At 32.5% G+C, this 27,121-nt stretch overlaps 1 protein-coding gene and 1 long non-coding RNA gene across 10 annotated transcripts in view; one reads left to right on the top strand and one right to left on the bottom strand.

The window, feature by feature from the left end:
* Nucleotides 1-22,950, top strand: part of LOC131498817 (uncharacterized) — a 48,264-nt gene extending 25,314 nt beyond the window's left edge. For 2 of the 4 annotated variants that reach the window (XR_009255607.1, XR_009255603.1), the window contains one exon: nt 22,676-22,950. This is a non-coding gene — a long non-coding RNA (uncharacterized LOC131498817). Of the gene's footprint in view, nt 1-10,928; nt 11,056-22,675 lie in introns of those variants that run through there. The other 2 variants (XR_009255604.1, XR_009255606.1) reach the window with 1 other exon arrangement.
* ERBB4 (erb-b2 receptor tyrosine kinase 4) overlaps nt 1-27,121 on the bottom strand; it is a 1,148,410-nt gene that overhangs the window by 374,832 nt on the left and 746,457 nt on the right. For all 6 annotated transcript variants that reach the window (XM_058706132.1, XM_058706147.1, XM_058706154.1 and 3 more), the window contains exon 4: nt 2,880-3,014. In XM_058706132.1, coding sequence (XP_058562115.1) covers nt 2,880-3,014 — 135 coding nt within the window. The remainder of the gene's footprint in view (nt 1-2,879; nt 3,015-27,121) is intronic.

Raw genomic sequence — 27,121 nt, 5'->3', positions numbered from 1 at the left:
ATCTCATGGTTATGATTTAGATTTCAAATCAATGTGATATTGAACATCTTTCCATATTGTTGTTGGCCATTTGTATATCATCTTTGGAGAAATGCTATTTCAACTGCATTCCCATTTCTGAACCAGGTTGTTTTTGTTACTGAGTTGTAAAAGTTCTTTATATATTCTGGATATTAACCCCTTATCAAATATATAACTTGTAAATTTTTCTCCCATTCTGTAAGTTGCCTTTGACTTTGTTGATTGCATCCTTTGATGCGCAGAAGTTTTTAAGTTTTATGTAGCCCCGTTTTTTTCTATTTTGCTTTTGTTGTCTTTGCTTTTGGTGGCAGCTGTAAGAATCATTGTCAAATTCAATGCCATGAAGCTTTTCCTCTATGTTTTCTTCTAGGATTTTTATGGTTTATTATCTTATGTTTAGGTCTTTAATTCATTTTGAGTTAATTTCTTATATATAGTGTCAGGTAAAAGTCTTACTTCAATACTGTACATGGGAATATCCAATTTTTCCAACACCACTTGTGAAAGTGACTGTCCTTTTTAAAGTAATATTTAGGCCTATCACTGCTTCACAACTACATTGCCTGTTAATCCTGCTGTTAGAATTTTTTTTATTTAATGTACTAATGAAGAAGCATATTACCATATCACATATTTATTTTTAAGTATGTTGATAAATGTGTTTCAGTATAATTCATTTCCCTTGTATGTAATATTTTAAAATGTATTTTATAAACATATTGGTTTTATGCATTTATGATATATAATGTTTATTCTTTGCCTATTTATTAGTTTAAACATATTGTAAGAAGGGAGCTATTGATTTCACCAGACTACACAGGGTTTGTAGCCTCAAAACTTATTAAGAATTCAGATTGTTTCAGTAACTCAGACAATGGATGAAGTCTGAACTAGTGCAATGGCAATAAGAAATACGTAAAATCAAGAAACAGACAAATTCAGTATGATTTAATGATTAAATCAATGCCATGACCAATGAGCAGGCGAAGTCCATGATGACCACCAGATTTTTAACTTGGGTGGTATGTAGTTCTGGGAGTCATCAGTGCAGAAGTTTGCATTTAAAACCATGAGAGTATCTGTCATCACCCATAGGGAGAAGGTAGAGGAAAAAACAGGCTACGTTGAAACCAGTATTCAAAGATTAGCCAGTTCTAATTATCAGCTATGGTGTCATGCAATATATTTAATGTATCAACAAATAAAACTAGTATGTAAAGAATAAAACTTCAACAAGCATTTGGTGGTTAATTGTAAAGGACCATTTGTTATGACTCTACTCTGCATTTGTAATTTTTGCACCTGCAATTATTTGCATGCAAGACAAATGCAGCTACAGTTGCCTAATTACAGGCACAACCATCCAAAATTGCCCACAAACAATAGCACAAAGATATGCCATCTGTGAAAGTGCAGGAACCCCCCAGACCTTTCCTGTTCTGCATCCTGTAAGGCTTCCCTTTGGCTTCTGTCTTGCCTGGGTTTCATTCTTTCCTGATCTCATACATGCAATTATAGGCTGGCCACTCTAATAAGCGAAGAGTCAGTAGGCCTTTCCTCTTCCCCAACCATTATGCTTCTCGCCCCCCTCCAAATATACAAAATGTACCATAGTATGAGCAGACTGAAAACAGAAGCCATTTCTAAAGCACATTATTTGTCTTGTTAGTATGAATAGATTCAATTTTTTATTCACACGTAATTGTACAAGGTAGGCAACTTGAACACTATAAAGATGAAATCTCATATAAATTTCTGCTCAAAAGTGACAAGAGAATTATTTTACTCTACTTTAAAAAAAGTTTTAGCCATTATTAAAAACACAGCTGTCAGTTTGGATCAAATATATTCCTATTTCCCCATTATATTATTAGGACAATCATGAAATTTAATAATTGTCCCTCGGAGCTTGATTTTCTACAAAAGTGTCATAACACAATCAGTACTATGGCAAATAATTATTGAACAGTGTGAAGATAGTTATGATTTCAGGCGGGAAATATAAAATAATAGATGAGAAATATAAAACCCAGGTTAACACTTGATAAAGATTCTGTTCTCATACAAATGTCAGTAGTAATAAATGTGGGGACCACACAGCCTGCTTTATGAAAATGAAACAGATTCTAGACAGAATAATTTTCTAAGATTTTAATGATATATTTCAAATATTACTTGCTTGTCATTTAATCATATTAAACACTCTGAATCTGATAAATCCTCTGTGATAGAAACACTGCACTTTGCGAATGGGAAATTGGATAGTTTATTAGGCTAATGACTAAAACCAGAATGTAACATATATCTCTTCTATGAAATCTGTATTTCTCCACTCTATTTAAGGTGCTTGGAATTGTTATACAGTATTACCATGAAGGTTTCAAGGGCAAATGGAGGCTTCGGAATTCTAAAATGTTCATCAGTGTTTTGTTGTTGTTTTTTAATTTAACATATTATAGTGAATAGTAAGTAATATTTTTCTTCTACCACATTTTTCTCTGTGGTACATGACTCACACAGAGAGTTGAAGCCAGAGTTCGACACCAGCCTTACGTTTATGGGCAATGGGGCATGTTTAAACATTTGGACATTAGAATACTTAGACATTACAAATATGGTAAAGTATTTAGACCTAGCAAAATAAGTCATGTTAAGAGAAGAATTTATAAAAGGGAAGTTAGCACTCTGAAAAGAGAGTTAACTAGAAGCAAAAGATTGTTCCATTATATATAACTGAACATTTCAGTGTATGCGATCAAAATTCAAAATATTATTAATGACATGATAAACATTAGCTGTTTGTTTTTACAAGAAGTAGAAGAACATTTTGAGACATTCAAAAGGATAATGTTACTCACATCCTGAGCTACCGTTTGTTGACACCAGAGTCAAGTTGGAAGGCCACGGATTCCGAACAATATCTTGCCAATGAATTGTGTCTGTGTAACAAAGAAATTTGTTCTGGTCTACATAGACTCCACCATTAAGGATTTCTGTATTAAAACAAACAAACATATTTCTCGTCAAACTTTTTGTTGATGAAAAGAAAGTCAATAAAAGTTATTTATTCTTAAATGATTTTCAGTGTTAAATTAGAATTATCTTGTTAATAGCCAAGATATTTTTTTTAAAGATCATTACTGGGTCACATAAATTGATTGCAGAAATTGGAGAAAAAAAAAGGAAAATACAGAGAAAAACAACCATCCATAACACAAATACTCAGAGAAACACTTCATAGTTTGGTATAGATACTCTCAGTCTCTTTCCTTTTTTTAATCCTCTGAACTTGGAATAACATGGCATGCAATATTTCAAAACATACTAGTTTTGTCTAATATTAAGTGATGAGTATTTAATGCTAATTAAATATTATTCTACATTATTTCTAATGAGAATACAATATGCCAGAGCATAAAGTAAATAATATTTATTTAACTAATCCTCTTTTTTTGGTCATTTAACTCATCTGTCTCTCTTAAGAAAAAATTCTTTCAGTCAATGTGACATTGACGAGTCAGTAGGTAAGTGATTAAAACAAAATGAAAGCTAAAATTAATGTCTCAATCATAAAAATGTTCTTTGATCCTCTCAAATGGAATCAATAGAATTGCCAATTATTCTTTAAGAAGAACACAAAGCAAGACATAATGAAAACCCCATGGTTCACTGGAACAATGACAGGACCATAGGATAAAATTCATTAAAACCAATTTTTACTTGATTCTCTATTTATCAGTGGCTTTGATCAGCTAACTTGTTTCCCCTGAATGAAAAAAAAAAAGGAAAAAGAAGTAGATATTCCCTATGCAAATGCTAGTCTTTTTTTGTGAAATACCATTCTTTTACTTGAAGAAATTGTTGGTTAGAAATACACATAACATCTTCCTACCCAATATTTACCACATCTTTCTCTCTTATCTCTTAAGAGAAATTATATTTGAGTCCATTAAACATTGATACAAGTAACAAAAAACAGTTAACAATAGTTTATGTAGATAGGGAATGACTTTCTCACATAATAAGAAACCTATAGGAGGTAGTAGTGTCCAGAGTACCTACATCTGCTTTGGGTCCTGGTTTTTATTCATCCCAAGCCCAAAAAGGTTGCTGTATCTAAAAATGTCTGTGGGCACCTGGGTGGCTCAGTCAGTTAAGCTTCTGACTTGGACTCAGGTCATGATCTCATAGCCCCTTAGCCCAAGGCTCATGTCGGGCTGTCTGTTGTCAATGCAGAGCCTGCTTCAGATCCTCTGTGCCCAGTCTCTCTGCCCCTCCACCCCCGTTCACTCTCTTTCTCTCTCAAAAATAAATATTAAAAAAAGGTGTCTATCTGAATTCAAGGTAAGATGAAAACAGAAGAGCAAGCAAGAGACATTCTTTTGACGAGATGCTCTCTCCAAGGATTATGTCTGCTTTTTATTGGTCAGAACAATATCCCCTGACCATTCCCACTGCAAGAGGTTGAGTGGACATATTGCTACTTGAACAAAACTTCAAGAAGCAGTATTAGTGAGGAAGGAGAGGGACATAAATATTGAGAAGGCAATCACTCTTTTTTCCATAATGGCTTTGAAAAAAAATCTTTCTTGTGCAGTATCCCAAGCAAAAATTGTAAGAGTCACGTTAAGCCAAAGAGGGTGATAAAAGAATGAAAGGAACACGTGACACCATAAGAGGGGTATTTGTAGAAGTGAGATGGGTGAGCACATCTCAATTGCCTTATTGCATGTATAAAATGCACCAAATTAATTTTGACATTGCCAGGCTTTCCACATTTAAAATCTCCTATTCTCATGATCAATCCTTTCACTGACTATCGCTTCCATTTTCTCAGGTGAGGAAAAAAAAGGAAACAAAAAGAAATTAGATCATCTCTCCACTTCTAAAGCCCAGTTCATTATTTTTCATGACCTAACCATACAATCCTCATCAAAGTAGAAGGGAGATGTAAGACGTACAGAAGATTGTGAAATGGATTTCTACATTAATGTTTGGCATTAAGTTTCTATCTATAAAATGTGACGATCTCATACTAATAGCTTTCTCATGAGACATTAGGTGATGCTCTTCTGCTCTAGGAATAATTCTTCATTAGGTGACAAAGAAAGATTTTGACTGCTATCCAGGAAATGAAGGTTATTTTTCAGTTTACATTTGGAAAAGTTCTACTTTAAAAAGAAATGTGAGGAGAAAAGATAATAGCTCAAATATTGTAGAAAGAGTATATTTTTCAGGATTCACATTATAATTCAAACAGTTCATACTGAAGGAACACAATACCCATCTGTAACTTCCTATCTAAAAATATTCAAATAGAATCAGATTATATTATACTGAATAATAATCTCATCAAATCCCCTTCTTCAACAATATTAATCTGCTACCAATGTTGACATTTGTTTCTCAGAAATATTCCGCTCAAGAGCTTGGTTTTTACTTGGAAAAGTATTTAGAAAGGAAGCAATAATAATTCAAGTTTAATCTTTAATTAATCTTTAATAATAATTCAAGTTGAAATCTCAAACTAGGACTACAATCATGATCAACTTGGATAACACCCTAAATTCAAAACCAACCATCTGGTAACAATTCTGGTCAGGAAGATTTATAAATTTCTAGTATTTAATGATGTATTTATAAGGCACATATAGTCTGTTCGTGTATGTGTGTATTTTTCCTGAAAATAGTATTTTCCTTCATGCTTGGCTTAGATTGTATTCTGTTGGTGAGTGTCGAACACCACAATCAGAAAAATGTATATTTTACTGACATTTATAGCATAGTTTTAATGTATACTTTATCTTATATTTTCTTTTGATCAATTCGGTTACCTAAATATAGGATAGGAAATAATGTTAATATTGTACTTATTCATTGGTATAGTTTACATTGATTTTATAATGTTATACAATTTTTTAAACATTAATGTAATGTGTTTTGTTGTGAAATATTAAATTGGATTTATTTCTGAACTAAGAAGATGCTAGGGGAATATACTGACCTGTAAGAAAGTTGTTAAGGATACAGATTATTTACTAGACAAAAGGGATCCCTAATGTTTTTGCCTTGGTTGACTATAAGCTGCATTTTTAGATTAGAAAGCGGGACAAGGATTAGAAAAACAAAGCTTGGTAAGACATTTATCCAGGAAGATACCAGAAGAATGTCTGATTATACTTTAGATTTCTTTGCCAACATACAAGAACAGCAGAGTTGTATACAATTTCCATGAAAGGCTTATTGTACGGTACCATCTGTGTGACACCAAAAACTTCCCTTCCGTTAGAAGGGAATAAAGTAAGGGGTGCCTGGGTTGCTCAGCCAGCTAAGTGTCTGACTTCAGCTCAGGTCATGATCTCACTGGTTAGTGAGTTCAAGCCCCATGTCGGGCTCTGTGCTGACAGCTTGGAACCTGCGAGTTTTTGAGTCTGGACCTGCTTCAGATTCTGTATCTCCCTCTCTCTCTGCACCTCCCCCACTCTCTCTCTCTCTCTCACACACACACACACACACACACACAGTCCCTCTCTCTCTCTCTCTCAAATAAATAAATAAATAAACATTTAATAAATAATGCAACAAAGTGATTATTAAAATTTTAAACCATGACAAAAAAGAGGAATTCTAAGTAAGATAGAAAATGTTGTGCAAATGTATAATTTTCAAATAAAGATGCACAAAGCCTAGAAAAGTGAAAAGACACAAATAATGTTGAATAAATAAATGAGCTCAAGGTAAATCTCATTCCATTGTATTTGACTTCCATGGTAGGAAATATATCACAGAAAATTCAGAAAAAACACAAATAGATTCTTGGTCATTGCAATAATTGATAGAAAAAAAACTGGTATAATTTTTTTTTTAAATCATAGCCAGCAAGTTTACAAAACAGAACTGTGTCTTTTTAATAACTGCCACAATTGAGTATCATAACATATGAAATTGATATTCTATGAAAAAGTATCATTTAATTATTTAAAAATTCATGTAAACACTTAAACAGTTTTGTGTCTCAAACATTTCCTACTAGATTAATGCATGCAAGTCAAGTAAAAAAAAATTGAATCCTTTTGCAAATAGAATAAGTAAATTGTAATCCACATTACTCTCCAATATGTTGAATTTAACATATATAGTACATAATTTATATTTGAAATATTAGACTAAACTCCATGAAGGCAAGGGATATTTTTCAGTGCTGTATCTATATATATCAAACCTGAAGCAATAGCTAATCAACAAATATTTGTTAAATTGAACTTAAAAGATAAAAGTTACGTGGAATTTGCTACCAACATTGATCAATGAACTTCTGTTGTAGCTCTTAATTTTAAATTATATTCTGATCAGATCAAAGTAAAAATGGAAGTTATTTTTTTTTCCCATAAACACTACAGGTTATCTGAACTGGTTCTACATTTTCAGAGGTCATTTCTGTTTTGGTCTAAACTGTATCCCCAGTGTCGAGCAAAAAGCAGATACATGATAAATATTTGCTTCATGAAATAAGATATAATATCTTGATTATAGAAAACCATATTTGAGTAGGCCAATAAATATATAGTATCTTGAATATAGGGAAAATTAAAAATATAAATGTGAAGGTAGAGTTTTTGTAGGTTAAAAGATAAATAGCTTTTATTATATAAAATGTTTATAATTTATAATGTAAAAAATTATGCAAGTAGTATGTTTGATATTTTAAATCACAGTTAGTTACATTCATTGGTATCTCTAAACCTGTTCTGTGCATCAAATTCTATTATCATTTATCAAGTAAAAAATGATGGTTTTGAGCTATCCTGGACACACCAAATTTCCTGAAACCTGTGCAAATTATCTAGCCATATGTTACACAAAGTCTAAAAGCATGTTTTTATATTGAACTGTAAATCTACCTCATATGGTTCCTTAAATTCTTTTTTAGAAAGGTGTAAAGTGCCAATATGACATTTTACAAAGGACATAAAGTACTTGCGTCTTAGCTTTCCAATCCATAAAGATTGTCCATTTGACTGACCATTACTTCCCTTGATTTCCCATTTGCATGAGTCTAATGAAGAAGGAAATGTTTGTGTTATTTAAATAAGTTTTTCACATTCTTCATTTCTTTTCAAATGCTAGTTATTATAGTGAATTTGAGGATGAGTAACCATTAAGACAATCGTTGACATTTTGCAAATATATTCTCTCAAAAGAAAATGTGATAAAATACCAAATCATGGCTTTATTCCCCTTGCCTCTTTTGGAATAGCCTAATTGTGATGTAGCATCCCTGCTGAAAATACAGATTAATATGACCTCCTTACTTAGTTTAAGAAGTCGACAAAATTGCTTTGACCTCATGCACAATTTGCAACTATTTCATAAAATAAATAAGATTGAATGTCTTTCTCTTTTTTTTTTTTTACAAAATAAAGATGATAATTTTAAATTCAATTTGCCATATTCCACTATAGTCTACATGATTGGTATCAACAGTAAACATTTTACTTCTACTCACAAAGCTTCCAAAGATAATAGTATAAGAAAGTCAAATAAACAAGAAGGAAATATTTAACCTCAATCCCTGATTATACATCTAAATGCCTTATTTTGCATGGGCACAGATACAGGTCAACCTTAGAATTAAAATGATAATCAGAATAAATAAAGATTAGAGATAATGCACTTGTCTAATTACCATGGGAATGTCTGAATAATCCATATATCAGACTTATATTGCCTATCCAAACCAAAGGTCACAATCATGAAATCAAAATCCAAAGTGGCAAAAGTCCATTTTCCAAGATGAAGCTATAGGAAGAAGTCATTGGGTTTTTCAGACATAAAGCAATGTATCTTTCTCACTGTCATCACCTTACGCCACACAAGTCTGTTGGCAGATAATGATACAAAAGTAATATAGCTCACATCATCCACCTGTGATACTTAATACATCATCTCTGGAATGGACTTGCTCCAAAGATTCCCATATCTTTCTCAAACCCAGACCTTTCAGCTGGGAGCACAATGAATTGCTGCTACCCCACTGGGTCAGCCCTCAAGGTTCATTATTAATAAGCTGAGACTCTAAAGGCTAATGAGAAGCGGGTGCTTGAGGAGACAATGGCTCATTCATCATCAATCAAGCTTTGAAGTTTTTACACAGATGATTTAAGGAGAGTTGAAGTGTGCAAAATTGAAATGTCACATTTGTATTGGGAGTGGGGAGAGGGTGATAATGTAAATGAGTGATGTAACCTTCTGTATTTCAGCTCAATGATCAGAGTCAAAAGCTCATGGATGCGGATTCTGAATGAATGCTAGGAAGTAACAGTGGACAGTTTTTCGACCCAAGCAAGGCAATTTCAAAAGGAAATGATTAGATTCATTGGCTGAAAATCAGCTTAAAATAGAAAATAATAGCAAAAATATCTTGATTCCAATTGAATGGAGCTCAGTAATGCTCTCCAAAATGTTTCAGTGTATAATTTGTAGCTTTCATTATGTTTCAGCTCAAGTCCTAACTCCTCTGAGAAGTCCACTATGACTGTCTAGTTTTTGGAGGTTAACTACTTATAACACTGATTATCTGAACCACTCACTTAACAGAGCAAATACTCCCCACCTTCTTTATTCTTTTGTGTACTTGTCTTATCTCCCCTATTGTAAACCTCTAGAGGATAAGAACCGTGACATACATCTTTCTGTGGCATTAGTGCCAAAAAAGAAATAGAAATTCAAATGTTTTTGATAATTATAATAACAATCACAACATCTTGAGAACATGACTGACATTTGTAAAAAGTTGTTAGCTGCTGACTTGGTGGCATAATATAAGTGATATTTCCTCCTCATGTACTAGATAATGCTCACATTAGAAGTCACATAAAATGTTGAATAAAATTAGTGTAATTTTAATGTATTAATTCTTCCTATCAGGGAAGTAGTAATCCACTTAAACTCACTGGAGTTCTCTGGAAAATTTTAAAAATAAATTTTGTCTTGTAACTGTCTTTGAATTACGAATAAGAGATTTGCTTCTCAAATTGTTCTCTAACTTCATTACATAATTCTGTTGTATGTGCCAACATGTTTAATATTTTTCCTCTAATAATTTCTCCCAAACTTGTACTCCCCCTGTTCCTTATTTCAGTTAAAATCAGAATAGCATGCTGTAAAAGTCAATTAGACTCCAAACTTGACACTTGTCATTAATTCATTCAACTCTATATTTAACTGGTCATGATATTCTATGTAAAATTTCTCATAATGTCTCTTGATTTATCCCATTCTTTTTACATCCACTGCTATTCCTTCATTCAGATTCTACCACCTCATACCAGATTAAACTTTTTCCTTCTAGATCACCCTCCCCACAAATTCATCTTGCATATTAGAGTCATAATACATTCTATACTACAGGTAGGTAGATACATATACTATATAAGTAAGTGGCTGGTCAGATAAGATAGATACATATGCTATAGGTAGGTGGCTGGGTAGATAGGTAGATGATAGATAAATCTATCTTCCACTTTCAGGGCTTTGAGTGCAAAGGCAATAACACTGAATCTAGATAACTGGGTAAAACTAAGTTCAAAATCTAGTTTTCTGTTTGCAAGATGTATGACCTTGAAGGCCTTTATGAAACTCAGTTTGCTCAACTCTATAATGGAAGTAATGGAAATATTGTACTCACAATATCAGTCACACAGTTGTTGATTATACTATATAATTAGTAATTACTTAAGTAGTTGTTTACTTATTGGTATAAACAAGAGTAGTTCTTTTTCTATGTATTCATATTAACTTTGTATTACTTAGTATTATATTTTAAAGAAGATAGAGATTTATTTATTTATTTAAATCTCTAATGTCTTTAAAATATAACATAACACTATTTACTTATTTATTTTCAGTTCATATAAAAGTCTGTCTTGGTGATTCAAAGCTATTATGGATAATTCACAGTCATCAGGGTCCCAGAATCCATTCCATCTTATTGCTCCACAATCTTTAATAAAAGAGGCATTTCTACCTGGTAACTCCCATGCAAAAGATGAAGGAAAGCATGAAGAATAGAGGAAGAACACATGTTGTCTCTTAAGGAAGGTCCGTGCAAACAGTCACTGAACAAGGACTAATTCCGTACCTTCCTTGGGCCGAGCTGTTAGGTACGTGAATTTATTCATGAGTGGTCATGTGATTAGCTAAACTTCATATATTGTTTAAAAGCGAGTCGGTGGTAATGGATGTTGGGACACAACAAGCAGTTTCTGTCATACTGACTCAAAAGAAAGCTCCCTGCATCTTCTGGATACTTATAAATCATAAATCTTGTAACTTCAACAAATATTTTTTTTCAAACTTTATCACTGAAGTATAACATATGTACACAGATGTACATATATCATATACAATGCATTTTTACAAACGGAACATACTTATGTAGCCAGCGCCCAGATCAAGAAATAGAATATTCCATCATCATAGAATCCTTCCTTACACTTTCTTCCTCACATCACTCCCTCTAGGAATCTTTATCTTTCTTTCTTATCTGGCTCTACTTTGCTCAGCACTATGTTTACAAAATTCATCCACATTGTTCATTTTCATTGCTATTCGGTACTGAATGCTTTGTCCATTCTACACTGATGGACCTTTGAATACCTTCCACATTTGGGCTATTACGAATAGTGCTACTATTAACATCCTAGAATATGACTTTTGGTAATCATATGTACACATTTATACTGCATACATACTTAGAAATGTAATTGTTGGACCATAGTGACAATCAGTTTTCCAAAGTACTTTTTACCAATTTATATTCCCATCAGTAGTGTTTGAGCAATCTACTTGCTTCTTAATCTTGTCAACCCCTATTTCTTTTCTTTCTTTTTTCTTGTTCCCCACCACCACCCCCCACACCCGCCATGGTAGTCATTCTGATTGGTGTGATGTGGTATCACTTTAATTTTCACTTCCCCAATTATTAATTTAGTCTCAAATATTATTTTTAAAGTGTGGTTTTCATGTAAGAGGTTGTTGTTTACTTGAGGAAGGGTCTTTCAATGGTGAAACACTTACTGTGTGTAAGTGAAACACTTTCACAAATGTGAAACACTTTGTGTTTCCACAAAGCACTGTGGAAAACCTGATCTCTATTTGAGGTTATTAACAAACAACTGAGTAAATTAACATACCAGATGCTCCCCTCCTAACCATTTGGCTTTTTGTTGGGGAATGTGACTCAGTGTTTTGAAAATAATACTTTAAGATATATTCGAAAATATATTAAAACTATACCAATAATTATGTAAACAAAGAAAAAAGTATGAATTCTGAAAGATAAATGAAAAATTCAAAGTAAATATCTCTCTGATAAAGATGAACATAATCAAAGGTATATAAAAAGACTGAGAAATTCATTATCTTTTGATCTTTACATAAAGATCAAATATTTTTATTCCTCTATTTACTAGAAAACCCTCATTACAGACAACAATCCTCTTAAATAACTGCTCCAAGTTTCCAGAAAATGCAATAGCTTCAGTAGAACAAATCAGTAGAGTTCAATGTTTTCATTACCAATAAGAGGGAAAGTCATATTAGTACCCAGAAATGATTTGTCCCTTTTATTTATAGGCTTTAATACAATAAGCCTGCGATATGCTGCAAGGTCACTTTCAAATATCTCACCTACAATATTAGTTTGTATAGTTTTAATAATTCTTCTCACAATGTGTGATTTCCTCACTACTTCTTTAGAGTATTTCAGAAAAGTATAATTGTCCAGATGACAGTAATGACAAATAATATTGTTATGTATATTTGTTGCTGGCAAGCTAAGACTTGAAATAAAAGGTAAAGCAAGAGAAAGAAGAATGACTTAATCTTGTAAAATGATTATAATATTATTTCAAACATCAGGATTTTTTAAAGGCTATATTAAAATACTAAAAATATCAAATACATAGCTTGGAGACCTGGGTGTCCTTGCTAAAAGGTCTATTTGTTAAAGTGATGTTAAAAATAATAAATAAAAACATCATTTTACAAAATAAGAAAGTAAATAAGTCACAAAATAAGATTTCCCAGAAGCTGATACTATAACACTTTAAAAACTCACATTTATGTCTAAATCAAATTAAGTCGATTTTTTAAAATAGAGTTTTAATCTGGAGAAAATTAGGAAAAAATGATTGAAGAGGAGTATCATTTTATAAAGCATTGGTTTCAAAATGTGAAATATCAAATAGCATGGCAAAACACAGAAATATCTTTGTACTTAGATTAGTTTGTATGAAGTTTTAAATTATTATACATTACATGCAGTCAACTACATGAATCTTAAGCTCTCTGTTTTACATATGCATGCATACAGTGTTTGTACATCTATATCCATGTAACCGCAACCCAGATAAGGACACAGAAAATTGCTGCCACTTCAAAAATTTTCCCTTACTTCTTCCCAATCAAGCCCCCAAAGCCACTGTTCTGACTTCCATCACCATAGATTACTTTTGCCTGTGTATTAAGCTTATACAAGTGGAATCATGCACTACATATTTTTTCTTGCCTTCTTTTATTCAAAATAATGTTTTTGAGATTATTTATGCTGTTGCCTGTACTAGTAATTTGTTCATTTTTATTGTCTACTGTTTCATTATATGAATATGCCGCAATTTATTTATAGATTAGTTAATTTTTTAAGCACATCTTTGTTATTTTTTTTTACCTGTGTGATTTCAGACATGTTACAGTTTCTTTTCTACTATCTATAAAATAGGAACAATAATATTTACTTTGCTTGGTTACATTGAGAATTACAATTATGTATATAAAGCATCTGGTACTCAAAAAATGGTAACTATTTCAAATTAATTTATTAATGTACATCAGGAACCTCCTTTATCCAAAGCATTTACAAATATATACACATTGGTTGAAGCCTGGATCTTTTGGTAGGTGAGAAGACCAAGTGAAAACGTCTGAGAATCACATGAAATCTTCATACGTGAAGTTTGGTGCATAGTGTAGTAATTTTAGAACTAGATACATTGAACTAAAATATTATTACATGTACTTCAAATTTGGTTAATAAAAAATGGGGCTATCTGTATTTCATAAGACAGATTGTTCCCGAGAACAAGAACATAAATTCTGTAACTACTATTTTTCCCAGACTGAGTAATCCTGGATACCTAGTTGAGTTAACCCTTTGAGTCATTTCTTGTCATGTCGGTAACTACATTCTGTGACAACATTTAGAGCTGTTAGATTTCCCTCTGTTTAATTCAGGGTGGCGCATAGATCACAGGTTGCAATGTCTCTGCTGGCCATTTCCTGGTGACCTTTCCATTCATTGCCACTACTACTGTGCTGCAAAGAAATGAGAGTAAATGCCAAAGGACAGAGGCATGTAAACTGAGCCCTCCTCTTCAATTGCAAGGGTCTGACATTTTTACTGCAGCAGGATGGATTAATTAGGAAACACAGAACGCAACTAAACACATCTGTGTGGCTCAGGGTTGAGCAGGGAGGTGGGACTGCTCCACAGTTCTGTTTAAATTTATTAAATTTTTAAAATCAAATCAATAAAATGCATAATAAAAATTAGATGCGTAACAAGCATTACTATAATAATATCGCTGCTTTATATAAGGAAACAAAGGCCATTACTCTGGAAGAAAGACAAAATGTAATCAAATACTATATTTGCTCAGAGATTTTAAGAGTTAAAGGTAGATATTTAAAATATCTGAGGGAAAAAAAACCCAAAAATTTCTGCAGAAAGTATGTATATCATTTCTAATGAATCATTATATCCTATGATTCCTAGAACCACTCTCATTTTTCCCCATTATAAATATTAGTTTCACATCGTGACATTCGATGTCAGAATAGGATCTGCTAGCCTTGGTATAGTTGTGTAACTTTATTATCATGTCTTCTAGGTTCAGATGCACTTTTATTCTAAATTTCTTCTTTCTAATGTTTATTTATTTTTGAAAGAGAGAGAGAGACAGAGACAGAGGCAGAGTATGAGTGGTGAAGGGACAGATAGGGAGACACAGAATCCGAAGCAGGCTCCAGGCTCCGAGCTGTCAGCACAGAGCCCGACATGGGGCTCGAACTCATGGACCGTGAGATCATGACCTGAGACAAAGTCAGACGCTCAACCGACTGAGCCACCCAGGCACCCCAAGAAGCACTTTTATTCTAGACGTATTTCTATTCCATTTTCTTGGGTTAATAAATATGATTAAAAATTTATTTCAGATACTTGGCTGCTCTTTGAGGCTGGACATAAAGAAATGATTCAAGTGTCAATATGCCTCACAACGTCAGAAGGGTCAGTCAACTACCAACATTCAAGAAGAGAAGACTTCTAGTACATAAATTCTGCACAGGCTATTGTGTGAGACAGGATAACCATGTCTCCACCAAAGTTACCTGTAGGCATTCAGTCACATCACTTATTCTCTCTAAGCCTTAGTCCTTTATCTATAAAATAGATATTAATAATACCTCTCTGCTAGGGCAAGTGTAAGGAGAAAGAGTTCACTTACGTAAATGCTCACCATAGGGTCTGTTGTAGAGCAACTGTTCAATTGATGCATCATTATTATTAGGAAAACAGGAAAAGTTCTCTGGCCACCAAATTTCTTCTATCCTGCTTAACTATCTTTTCTGTTTGCTCTCATAAATAAATACACTTCTGAGAGAGCTAGAACAGGGGCAGTATTATTAGGCAAAATTAGAATATGTGGGTTTGTGTTTGCTTATTTTTAAAAGCTTATTTATCTATTTATTTATTTATTTATTTATTATTTTTCATTTAAAAAAATTAGTTTCAACTTATATGAGTTTCAGATGCCTTTTAGAATGTTCTGGACATCCATAAAATTACTTAACATCCTTACATTCAGAATTTTCTTTTTCTGGGTGGGACTTTATGCCCCAATGGCATAACAAATGAGACACAAAATGATTAAGGAAGGTGCTGAATACTTCACACAATAGGGGTCAAGCTCGGATTCAAATGCCTGCATAACAGGCTCCAAAGCCCATGGTTAACCACTTCACTCTAGCGCCTCTTGGTAAATGCTACCATTACCTGAACATCTTTATAATGCAATATTTCTCTTAATCCTTACAGAAGTCCTACCGGGTAATTATTACTAGTCTTATTTTACAGAAGTTTAGAGAGCTAAATAACTGGTGAGAGTTCTAGAGAACTAGGATTCCAACTCATTAACTGCTGGGTTGAGATCCTGCTTTTAAACCTTTTATTCTTCCACAATAGAAGAAAAGGTGGAGAGATTTAAAGGGAAAAATAAAGTTTAAGCAGAGAGGAGGTACAACTCTAAATTATATAATCTACTTCTAAGTATGATTAAGAACTGAAAGTAATTTCCCTGAAGTCCTTTCTGAAAATATTTTATTGAGTTGAAAGGTAAAATTATGCTTTTAAGGTTTCTTTTCTACATGAAAAATTATGCATTGAAAAAAAAATCTTTACTCTGTTAGATATTTGGATTATATCCCAACCTCATCATTGGAGGTGCATTCCTTTTGGCTCTGTTGAAAGTAGACACATAGGAAAAGGCAGCACGATAAAACTTCAAGAATTCAGCCTACTTAAGGAAAAGCCCTTCAAATGAGTAAAAAGACTGAATTAAAATAAAAAGAAAGAAAGGCAACTTTAATATTTTCAAGTACTATGGGAACATTATCTATGTTTAGTCCTTGGAAGTTCTGTTTTAATGAATAGGGCACAATGATTTTTAATTACCTTACCCAAAATCATAGCCTGAGTAAAATCTGTCTTTATGTGCTTTGCAACTGCATTTCTGAAAATATGAAAATGGATAATTTAAATGTGTAGGGCATTTCGGTCTCTTAGCCAAATCTGCAATATCCTTATAATGCTGTTTTTGTTTTGTTTTGTTTTGTTTTGTTTTTACCTATTGCTGTTGAACAATCAATACAAAGAGAGCAAAAGAACAAAGCATTCAAATTAGTGAAGTCAAATCAATGAAAGTTTATTTTAACATTAACTTTAATATCCTGTTAATTTTAAAGGCAAATGAAGTAAAGCTCATATGGTAGAAAAGAAATGAATTCAAAATTAAAACATATGGTTAAATATAGCTTTATCACAAATCCTTTCTGTAGGCAAACTTAATGAATTAAATTGCACACCCCTCAATAGTACAAGAAGATTGAGGTATCTTCTTAAGGCATACATTCTAAAAAATCATCCTCTGGGGTGCCTGGGTGGCTCAGTAGGTTAAGTGTCCAACTCCTGGTTTTGGCTCAGGTCATGATCTTGCGTTTCATGAATTTGAGCTCCACAGCCTGCTTGGGATTCTTTCTTTCCCTTTCTCTTTGCCCCTCCCCGACTTGCACTACCTCTCTCTCAAAATAAAAAAAAAATAATAAAAAAATTAAAAAATATCCTTTTTAATATGAAATAATATATCCATCTTTAGACATATCTATCAGATTGCTTTTATTGAAAATAGTGAAAAAGAAAAAATAGTGGAAAAGGAGGGAGGTGATTTTATTTGGGAGTTTGGAATATTAATTTTATTTACATTAATTATAGAAATGTATTGAGAAAGCAAGTAATAACATATTGTATGTAGAAGAACTTTTATTTTTATCCAACCTCTTACAAAAAATATGTTCAATTTTAATGACATCATCTTTCTTTTTTTTTATTTTTTTTAAATTTTTTTTTTTTTCAACGTTTATTTATTTGTGGGACAGAGAGAGACAGAGCATGAACGGGGGAGGGACAGAGAGAGAGGGAGACACAGAATCGGAAACAGGCTCCAGGCCCTGAGCCATCAGCCCAGAGCCTGACGCGGGGCTCGAACTCACGGACCATGAGATCGTGACCTGGCTGAAGTCAGACGCTTAACCGACTGCGCCACCCAGGCGCCCCTTAATGACATCATCTTTCAAAGTATAAAGTCCTAAACTAAAACTTTTCACACAAAGTAGAATTAAAGACAATATTTTTAGAAATTTTATGAAACTAAATAATTGTGAATTCAGAAAGATTTAAAGGAGATAATTTAATATGACCTTACTAAAGAGAATATTTCATAGATTATCTTGTGTGCATTCATATTCTATGCCCAATTTACTTTTTTGTAGGATGTATTTATATAACTATGTCATATCTGAAAGAATTTTACATAGAAAATTAAGCTCCAGTGATAATCTTTATTTAAAGCTACCTCGTTTGAAATACAGGGGGAAGAAAAATAAAGAAGACTAACCAGACTAGCATAAAAATGTAGAATACAAGTGGGGATATTAGTAGGAGTATCACTAAATGCCCTCATTTTTACTTTTACCATTGTTATATATATATATATATATATATATATATATATATATATATATATATATTTTCTTATCATTAAACAACAACACAAGAACATTATTTACTAAAAAGCTGTAATATTTTGAGAACTGTTTTTAACAATTTTCTAAATGGCCCTGCTCCTCTAGTTTCATTTTATTTCAGAGCTCAGAACAATTAGATGGCAACATCTGGCAAGCATTGTTCCAAACTAGATGATAAACATAATTATTTTAAAAGTGTGTTTGTGTTGATTTTTTAAAAAGGATAGTTTATACCTTAAAGTATATATTTTTTAAATAAAAACATTTACATATCTTTTGTAATTATGTAATACTTTATTTTCTTTGCAGTTTCAAGAGTCATAATCTAAAGTCCAACTGAAGGGAGCTTAAGCTAGCTGATATGCACCTAGCTATTTCCATGCTTCAAAGCCTGCAGAACCATCTGCTTTTTGGCAGGTGTAATTAATTAGCTAAGAGGAAGAGACGCTCCCTTTTAGAATCAATAGGAGGAGAGGAGGGAGAACTCTATGAAAACCCAAACCTAGGCAGACCCATCGGCAGGGTGCCTCTGGGCAAATTTCCGATGCTGAAAACTCATTGAATTTAATGGTTCTTAATTTCACAAGATTTCTAATTACAGCTAGGATAATAAGATGCGATCCAAAAGTTAAAAAAAAAAGTTGGCACATTTTCAAGGAAAATCCTTCCACACAATGTAGACATCCTAAAGTGTATTAGTTCGTTTATTTATACATTTTATCCATTTATTCACTCAATTTTGTTAATAAGCAATTTTGGATCTATTCAGCTGACAGGTGGCATATGCATATTAATAATAGAAAAATGTATCCCATTAAATGTTTTATGTAAAACAACATTTCAGAAGTAAAGAGAAGTCAATTCGAAGTACATCCTCACTCATTGAAAAGATTTTTAAAAAGACTATTTTTGAAAAAGTAGATGGGCAAAAATATTGTGAAAAGCAAAGATCACAAATGTCCTGTACTTTTATGTATGTAGCTTATATTAAGTTATTGCTAAACAGTCTAGACAATAATGAATTCTATAGCACCTCCTCTTTTAAATGCCCTAATTGAAAATTAAATGCTAAAAACAAAATGCTGACTTAAATTCAAACATCTTCTAGGGGTTTGTCTTAAAAGCATAAGGTGAAGGAGAGTGGGTTGGAAGTGTGACAAAATGGAGAGCAAACTTGTTGCAAACAAAGGAGCAGTGGCTGCCCAGCTCAACAGGAACATTACCAACAGACTATGTGACATCAGGGCTCGGGCTGCTGGAGCTCAGTTTTGTTTACAGGGGCCCAAATCCAGAATTTATTGGGAAGTGCCCCAATTTTTAAACATTCTCTATGCAAAGCAAAGCTAGTAGTTTACTGCATCTATTTTTTTAATTAATTAATTAATTAATTAATTTGTGACAGCGAAAGAGGGTGTGGACATGTGCACTAACAGGGGTGGAGCAGGGGGAGAGAAAGAAATATTAAACGGGCTCTATGACCAGCATGGAGCCCTACACAGGGCTCAATCTCAGGACCATGGATCATGAGCTGAACTGAAATCCAGAGTCTCATGCTTAACTGACTGAGCCACCCAGACGCCCCATGCATCTGGTGTATTAAGTAAATAAATCTGGGGATTCCTCAATAATTATATCAATAACCATACTGAGATAAGATCTCATCCATCAAGTCTTATTAGCTCCTCTACCTACTGATATAGAATGGAAAGGGAAAGTGAGGAAGTTACATATATAACTCATGAAAGAGGAAAGAAAAGTGCAAAATTTCCTATACTTATGTGAAGAACGGAGTCTAGAATGCAATGGATTCTATACCTCCTTTTCATTCTGTTTGTGATCCCCATTTGTTGTAATGGAGGTGGAAGAAGCCTCTGCTATGTTATGAAGGTTTGAGATGTGTGCTGCTGAAATATCACTACATCACATCACACTCCCACCACTGAAACCACATGTGAATTTCAAATAGGTGAAGGCTTATATGTCACCTGAAAGATGAAGTTCAGTAACTGGCTGTTATATTAGCACAGACTTATTTATAGGATTAACTTAATAGCACAAAGAAAACTAAGGAAAAAGGATAATGGAAAGTTAAATTATAATTTAGATAAAGGGAGCAAAAATAGAAAAAAAAATAGTTGCAGTCAGGAATATACTCCCAGACTTTGTTGGTCCTGAATCAGTCAATAAGGTGAGGATAGATACTTGATCCTTGGAGAGTACAGGTGGAAAGGAGGAAAGAAGTTTCAACCCATATATTTCATAATTCTGAATTAGGTTCTGCTAAAAAATTATATTGATTTCTACATAATATGCGCTTGTTCTTTGGGAAGAAATGAATTGAGAGATGTTCAGATCCTACCACCACTGAAATCAAAAGGCCAAAAAATTCCAAAGAATTTATTCCATTAATCAGTCTCAAAAGAAAGAAATTTCAAGAACTGACATCAGACAAATAGGATACTCTCAGCCAGAGGTAGGCTGAAGGCAACATTTTAGCTGCCAGTTGTTTTTACTTCTGCTCCCCCAAAATGTCAGGGTTACCTGAAGACTTCTGGGAACCACACACTGATTTCTTCTCTATACTTAGGACAACAGAAATTTTAGGAGGCTTGGGCTCTTTCCACTAGATCCATATCTCAGGTTTTTGTTTTGTTTTGCTTTCATGCTATAGTTTCCCTCTCATGTCCATTTTGATGGGATATGGCTGTAGAGAGTCCTTCTGCATCAACTCTTCTTCCCAATAGTGAGTGTTCCCTCTACCTCTGAGCAGAGGGTAGAGCAATTTCAAAAGGATTCTAGTCAGCCTTTATCTGCCATGCGTCTGTGATCTCTAAGGCCATTGTTTTTTTTCAGATATGATTACAGAGAAAAGTTATAACAAAGATCTAAGGAAATACCTGAGGTTAACTGTAGTTTCTGGAGAAAGCAAAGAGCATTTAAAGTCAAAGAAAGAAAATATGTATAGAGACTATAATTATAGACAAATATAAAGAGAGTAAAGAGAGAAGTATTCATTTAAAATACTTTGCCAACATATACCATTTACAACATACATGATTTGTCCTTTGTCTTTCAAGAGATGGGTGGCCCCTTTTCCAAACTCTTGGCTAGATAATTGCACTATGTCTCTTTGCTTATTCTTTTGTTTCTGACCAATAAATTTACCACAGTCTATCAGTGTAATCTTTTCAAAACCAAAATATAATCTTTATAATATTAATGGCCAAGATTTTTTAAGTGGTGAAGCCAATTTCAAATAAACATAAGTAGTGGAGCTTCAAAAATTATATTGTTAGTGGCACCTGGGTGGCTCAGTCAGTTAAATGTCAGACTTTGGCTCAGGTCATGATCTCATGGTTCATGAGTTTGAGCCCCACATGGGGCTCAGTGCTGACAGCTCAGAGCCTGGATCCTGCTTTGGATTCTGTGTCTCCCTCTCTCTCTCTGCCCCTCCCCCACTCACATTCTGTCTCTGTTTCTCTTAAAAATAAATAAACATTTAAAAAAACTTTAAAAAAATGTGTTGTTAATATCTTCAGATCATTTAGGGGAAAATCTGTGGGAACTAAAAAGAAAGTCCTATAAGAAGGAACAACCAATGAAAGAACACATGTTCTTAAAAATTAAAGATATCATTTCCAATAAAAAATAATAGAAATGTTGAAGCATAAAATTGAGCATAAAACTCTTCCAGAAAGTAGAGGAAACACAGAAAGAAAAATGAAAGAAAGACATAAAGGATATGTCCAAGGTCAATAGGAAAGTTTCCAGAAAGAGAACCAAAACCACATAGAGAATTATCGAAGAAATAGGAAAATAATATTACACTTCTCAACAGGGGCACTCTATCTTAAAAAGTATATTTCAAATACTAAGTAAAATTATTTTTAGCTTAGCATTCTAAACCCATCATTCAACAGCATCAATAAATTATTAGTATACAATATACGTTTTTAGGGGCACCTGGGAAGCTCAGGCAGTCAAGCATCTGACTCTTGGTTTCTGCTCTGGTCAAAATCTCATGGTTTTCGTGAATCTGAGTCCCACATAGGGCTCTGTGCTGACAGCGTAGCACCTGCTTGGGACTCTCTCTCCTTCCCCACTATGCTTTCCCTGCTGATGCTGTCTTTCTCAAAATAATTAAATACATTTAAAAAAAAAAGATACATTTTTAGATACAGTAAATTTACCTAGTAAATTTACCCTTCATATTTTCTTTCTTTCTTTTTTTTTTTAGGAACATGAATGAAGATATTCTTCAAGATAATAAGGGAGAAAGCAACAAAATAGAAAATATATGATGCAGAAAGTGATTAAAGTAACAGCATGTAGCAGACCTGGACAAACTAATATAGATTTGGTGAAATAACAGGGCAAGTCTAAGGAGACTGGTCTTCAGAAAGAAAGGGGACTGACACTGGACTATACTAAAAACAAATACTGAAAGAAAATGGAAGTCAAGCGAAAACATCATTACAAACAAAAGACTGCACAAGAAAATAAATATAAAGTTCTTTCTTTTTGTCTCTGTCACAAATGATCTTTCAAAAATTATGATAACATACTCTATATTGATTTTCAATTTTTAAACAAAGGGATATAGTATCTTTTATAGTTAAAGAACAAAATTGTCAAGGTTGATGATATATTCTCTTTAATAGATAATGTGTAAGATGGATGAAACAAGAAAAAACATATTCAAGACCTACATTGATAACCATCAGAAGAAACAGCTTTAAGGGGCTAGACATTAAGTAAAGCAGAGGTTGTTTATGTTAACCAGGTGAAGATATTAATTTTTAAATTGATGAATAACTGACATAACATAATATGATATGATATAATATAATTAACATAATATTATAATGTGGTTGACATTTAATATTAGTTTCAGGTATATAACATATGATTCACTATTTGTGTATATTGTGAAATGACCAGCACAAAAATTTGAGGTTAACATCTAGTCACAATATATGGTTACAACATTTTTTTCTTGTGATGAGAATTTTAAGATCTATTGTTTTAGCAACTTCCAAGTGTGCAATATAGTATTATTAACTATATCCACCATTCTGTACATTACATCACCATGATTTATTTATTTCATAAATGGAATTTTGTACCATACAACCCCCTTCCCCCTTTTACCCACTCCCACCTCTGGCAACCAACAATCTGTTCTCTGTATCTATGAGCTTGGTTTTTCTGTTCGCTTAGTTTTGTTTTAGATTCCATATATAATTAAGATCATATAGATCATAATTTTTTTGAGGAACCTCCATACATTTTCATTGTGGCTGCTCCAATTTACATTCCCTCAAACAGTGCATAAAGGTTCACTTTTCTTTACATCCTTGGTAACACTGATTTCTTATCTTTTTGATAATAGGCATTCTAACAGGTTTGAGTTGATATCTCATTGTGGTTTTGATTCACATTTTCCTGATGATTAGTGATGTACCGCAATTTTTCATGTACTTGTTGGCTATCTGTTACATCTTCTTTGGGAAAAAAAAAATGTCTATTCATATTTTCTGCCTATTTTTCAATCAGGGTTTATTTATTTATTTATGTATTTATTTATTTTGCTACTGGGTTGTATAAATTATTTATATACTTTGGATATTAATCCCTTATCAGATACATAATTTGAAAATATTTTCTCCCATTCAGCAGGATGCCTTTACAGTTCGTTGATAACTTCCTTTCCTGTGAAGAGGCTTTTAGTCTGATGTAGTTTCGCCAGTTAATTTTTATTTTTATTAACTTTGCTGTTGGCATCAGATAAGAAAAAAATCATTGCCAAGACCAGTGTCAAGGAACTTACCACCTATGTTTTCTTCTAAGATTTTTAAGGTTTCAGGTATTATATTAAAGTCTTTAATCCATTTTGAGTTAATTTTTGTGTATTGTATAAGATAGTCTCCAGTTTCTTTTGCATGTGGCTATCCAGTTTTTCCAACACAATGTACTGAAGACACTGCCATTTTCCCATCGTATATTTGGCTCCTTTGTCATAAATTGGTTAATTATATGTATATGTGTTTATTTCTGGACTCTCTATTGTTATTATATGTCTTTAAAATAAATAGAGAAAAAAAGTGAAACAGTTCAGGATTGGCCATGTATAAGGAAGTCTCTGAGGCCAGGGTAATATGTTGTCAACTATCATAGTGACACGTGGCTCTTGAGTTGGAATACTGTGATTGCTTTGAAACCTCTGAAATACTAAAGCTTGGGAGGTACAAAATGAAAAGAAAGAAATCTAACAGGAATCAGTTAGTTCTATGGTACCTTCTTTGCTTACATCATTGTCACAGGAAATAGTCAATATTCTATTTCATATGTTGTCTTTTTTTCAAGGAAATTCTTTGTGCTTAACACACATAGATGTTATCCCATATATTTTTGCATTCAATGAATGTTTTTTAACACATCAATATTTAAACACACACACACACACACACACACACATATATATATATATATATATATATATATATATATATATATAGTACTGTCAATACTATAGTACTGTCCCTATTCTAAAACTGAAATCTGTCCCTATTATAAAACTGTAAAAGTTAATTGACTTAGCCCTTCAGGAAGGGACAGTGACATAGTCTCCATAATTCCTCTGAGAAACTTGCCACTTGAGTCTCCTAACTTTTTAGAAAATCTGATTTTAAAAATAGTAATGTTAAAACTACTCTCAAAATTAATTTGTCAATAAGCATCAAGAACAATAGATTGGCCACTCTCTTTTCATCAGAGAATTGGACAAAAATCATATAAATGAATATTTTAAGAGGTTTATATATACATTTAAAATAAAATTTTGCAAAAAGTCCAGCATTAGTGGGCTAATTAATAAAATATGGGGCATACATATGCTAAATACTATGCAGCAATTATAAACATGTTTTTAAAGAGTTTTAAAATATACAAATAACTTCATGAATACATGAGCCAAAAAAAATCAAGAATACAGAAGTCTAGATACAGTTTAAATGCAAATGGTTTAAAATACATTCATAATACATACATCTAATGCTGGAACAAAATACCCTACTTATCATCCAGATAATGTTGGTAAAACTCTGAGCTTCACTGTAGTCATCAGAAAAAGTGTATAGTGTTGCTACTCAGTGCTACATAAGGATACATGAGATGATGTTTATGGAGACATCATAATTACTGTTAAACGATGAGATGTTTGTATGTGTATATATAATTACTATAAGTATACTAATATGTAGCCTATAATTACATCATATACATAACAGATGCAGAATATTCAGGTAAGATGTTAAAATTAAATCTTCAAAATTATAGGAAATTTCACAGAAAATAAGTAGAATAATATAGAGGTATTAATGTAAAGATTTCACAAGAGGTAGAAACCCACTCCCCCAGTGAATCATAGTCGTTGAGTTGGATGTCTATAATATCTGATTTAATAAATGAGCAAATCATCCTAAAAGTTTCTCAACTATGTTCCAGCATTATTGTGTCAGAATATAATGACAGGCAGCATTTAGAGCTTATGGTCATAGTCACTGTATCATCTGACTTTATTCAATTGTATATCCACACACATGAATGCAGAAATCAAACTGTGACTGAACACACCACAGGTAGTGTGGTCATCCATCTGATTTCTAGGGTCAGTTGATACATGTTTGCCCCTCAGAGTAATTATAAATAGTGCCTCTTGTTCCTCCCACCATAAATAGTATGGTGATCCTATTCATTTAAAAAAGTGTAAAATATTCTCTATATGCATGGTCTTCACAAGTGGAAAAGTCAAGGTCAAATTTAAGTACTTTTAAATTTCAAAGAAAAGCAAATTTATGGCAAAGAAAAACAACTTTTTAAAAGTTATTGTGACAATCAAATAGAATAATAGCAGTGCATCTATTAACTAGGTTTGACATACAACTTAAAAAATATAGTGTTATAGTTATGAAAATATTTTTACAATAAAAAATATATTTTCATAAATATAACTTTCCTATAGGAAGAAAAGTGTTTGACTTTCCTCAGGGTTATGTTTCCTTGTTTTGCCAAAAACTTCAGCAGTTTGAAAAGATCAAGAAAGTAAGGTAGAAAGAAATCTATCAAATTTCTAGAGACTGTCAAAAATGTTAAGAAATAGTAACAACGCTAAAATAATTTTTTCCCTTTAGGAATTTCAACTCTTCAAAAATTCCATTTTTGAAAGACTCCATTATCATGACAAATTTTATCCAAACAAATGTTTAATTCATTACATGTAGCATACAACTAAAGTTCTGGTTTTTTTTGTTAATGGTATATAATGCTATAAAAATCTAAAAATTCTACCTGTTAATAAAATACTGTTATTATATACATATATCTTAATGTGTATTGTTTATGATAAAACATTGACATCATTTTCTACAAAAAATAATAGCTTTTTTAAAGTTATCAAACATGTCAGTGATACTGAAAAAACACAACTGCACATCTCAACTAATTTTAAATAGAATTGTTTTACTATACCATTCAACCATCACCCATAACAAGCATAAAACACCTATAAAACACACAGAACTCTCCTGAACAAATAACCAAGAAATGAATTAACAGAACAAACTCTTGTGATCAGTATTTAACACTTACTTCCCCTATTTGTAGAAACATTGTCAGTAGTTAG

The sequence above is a fragment of the Neofelis nebulosa genome, chromosome 2 (genome assembly GCF_028018385.1).
Source record: "Neofelis nebulosa isolate mNeoNeb1 chromosome 2, mNeoNeb1.pri, whole genome shotgun sequence".
NCBI classification, from domain to species: Eukaryota; Metazoa; Chordata; class Mammalia; order Carnivora; family Felidae; genus Neofelis; species Neofelis nebulosa.
The sequence above is the reverse complement of the archived record's forward strand: the minus strand, read 5'-3'. Positions and strand labels throughout refer to the sequence as shown.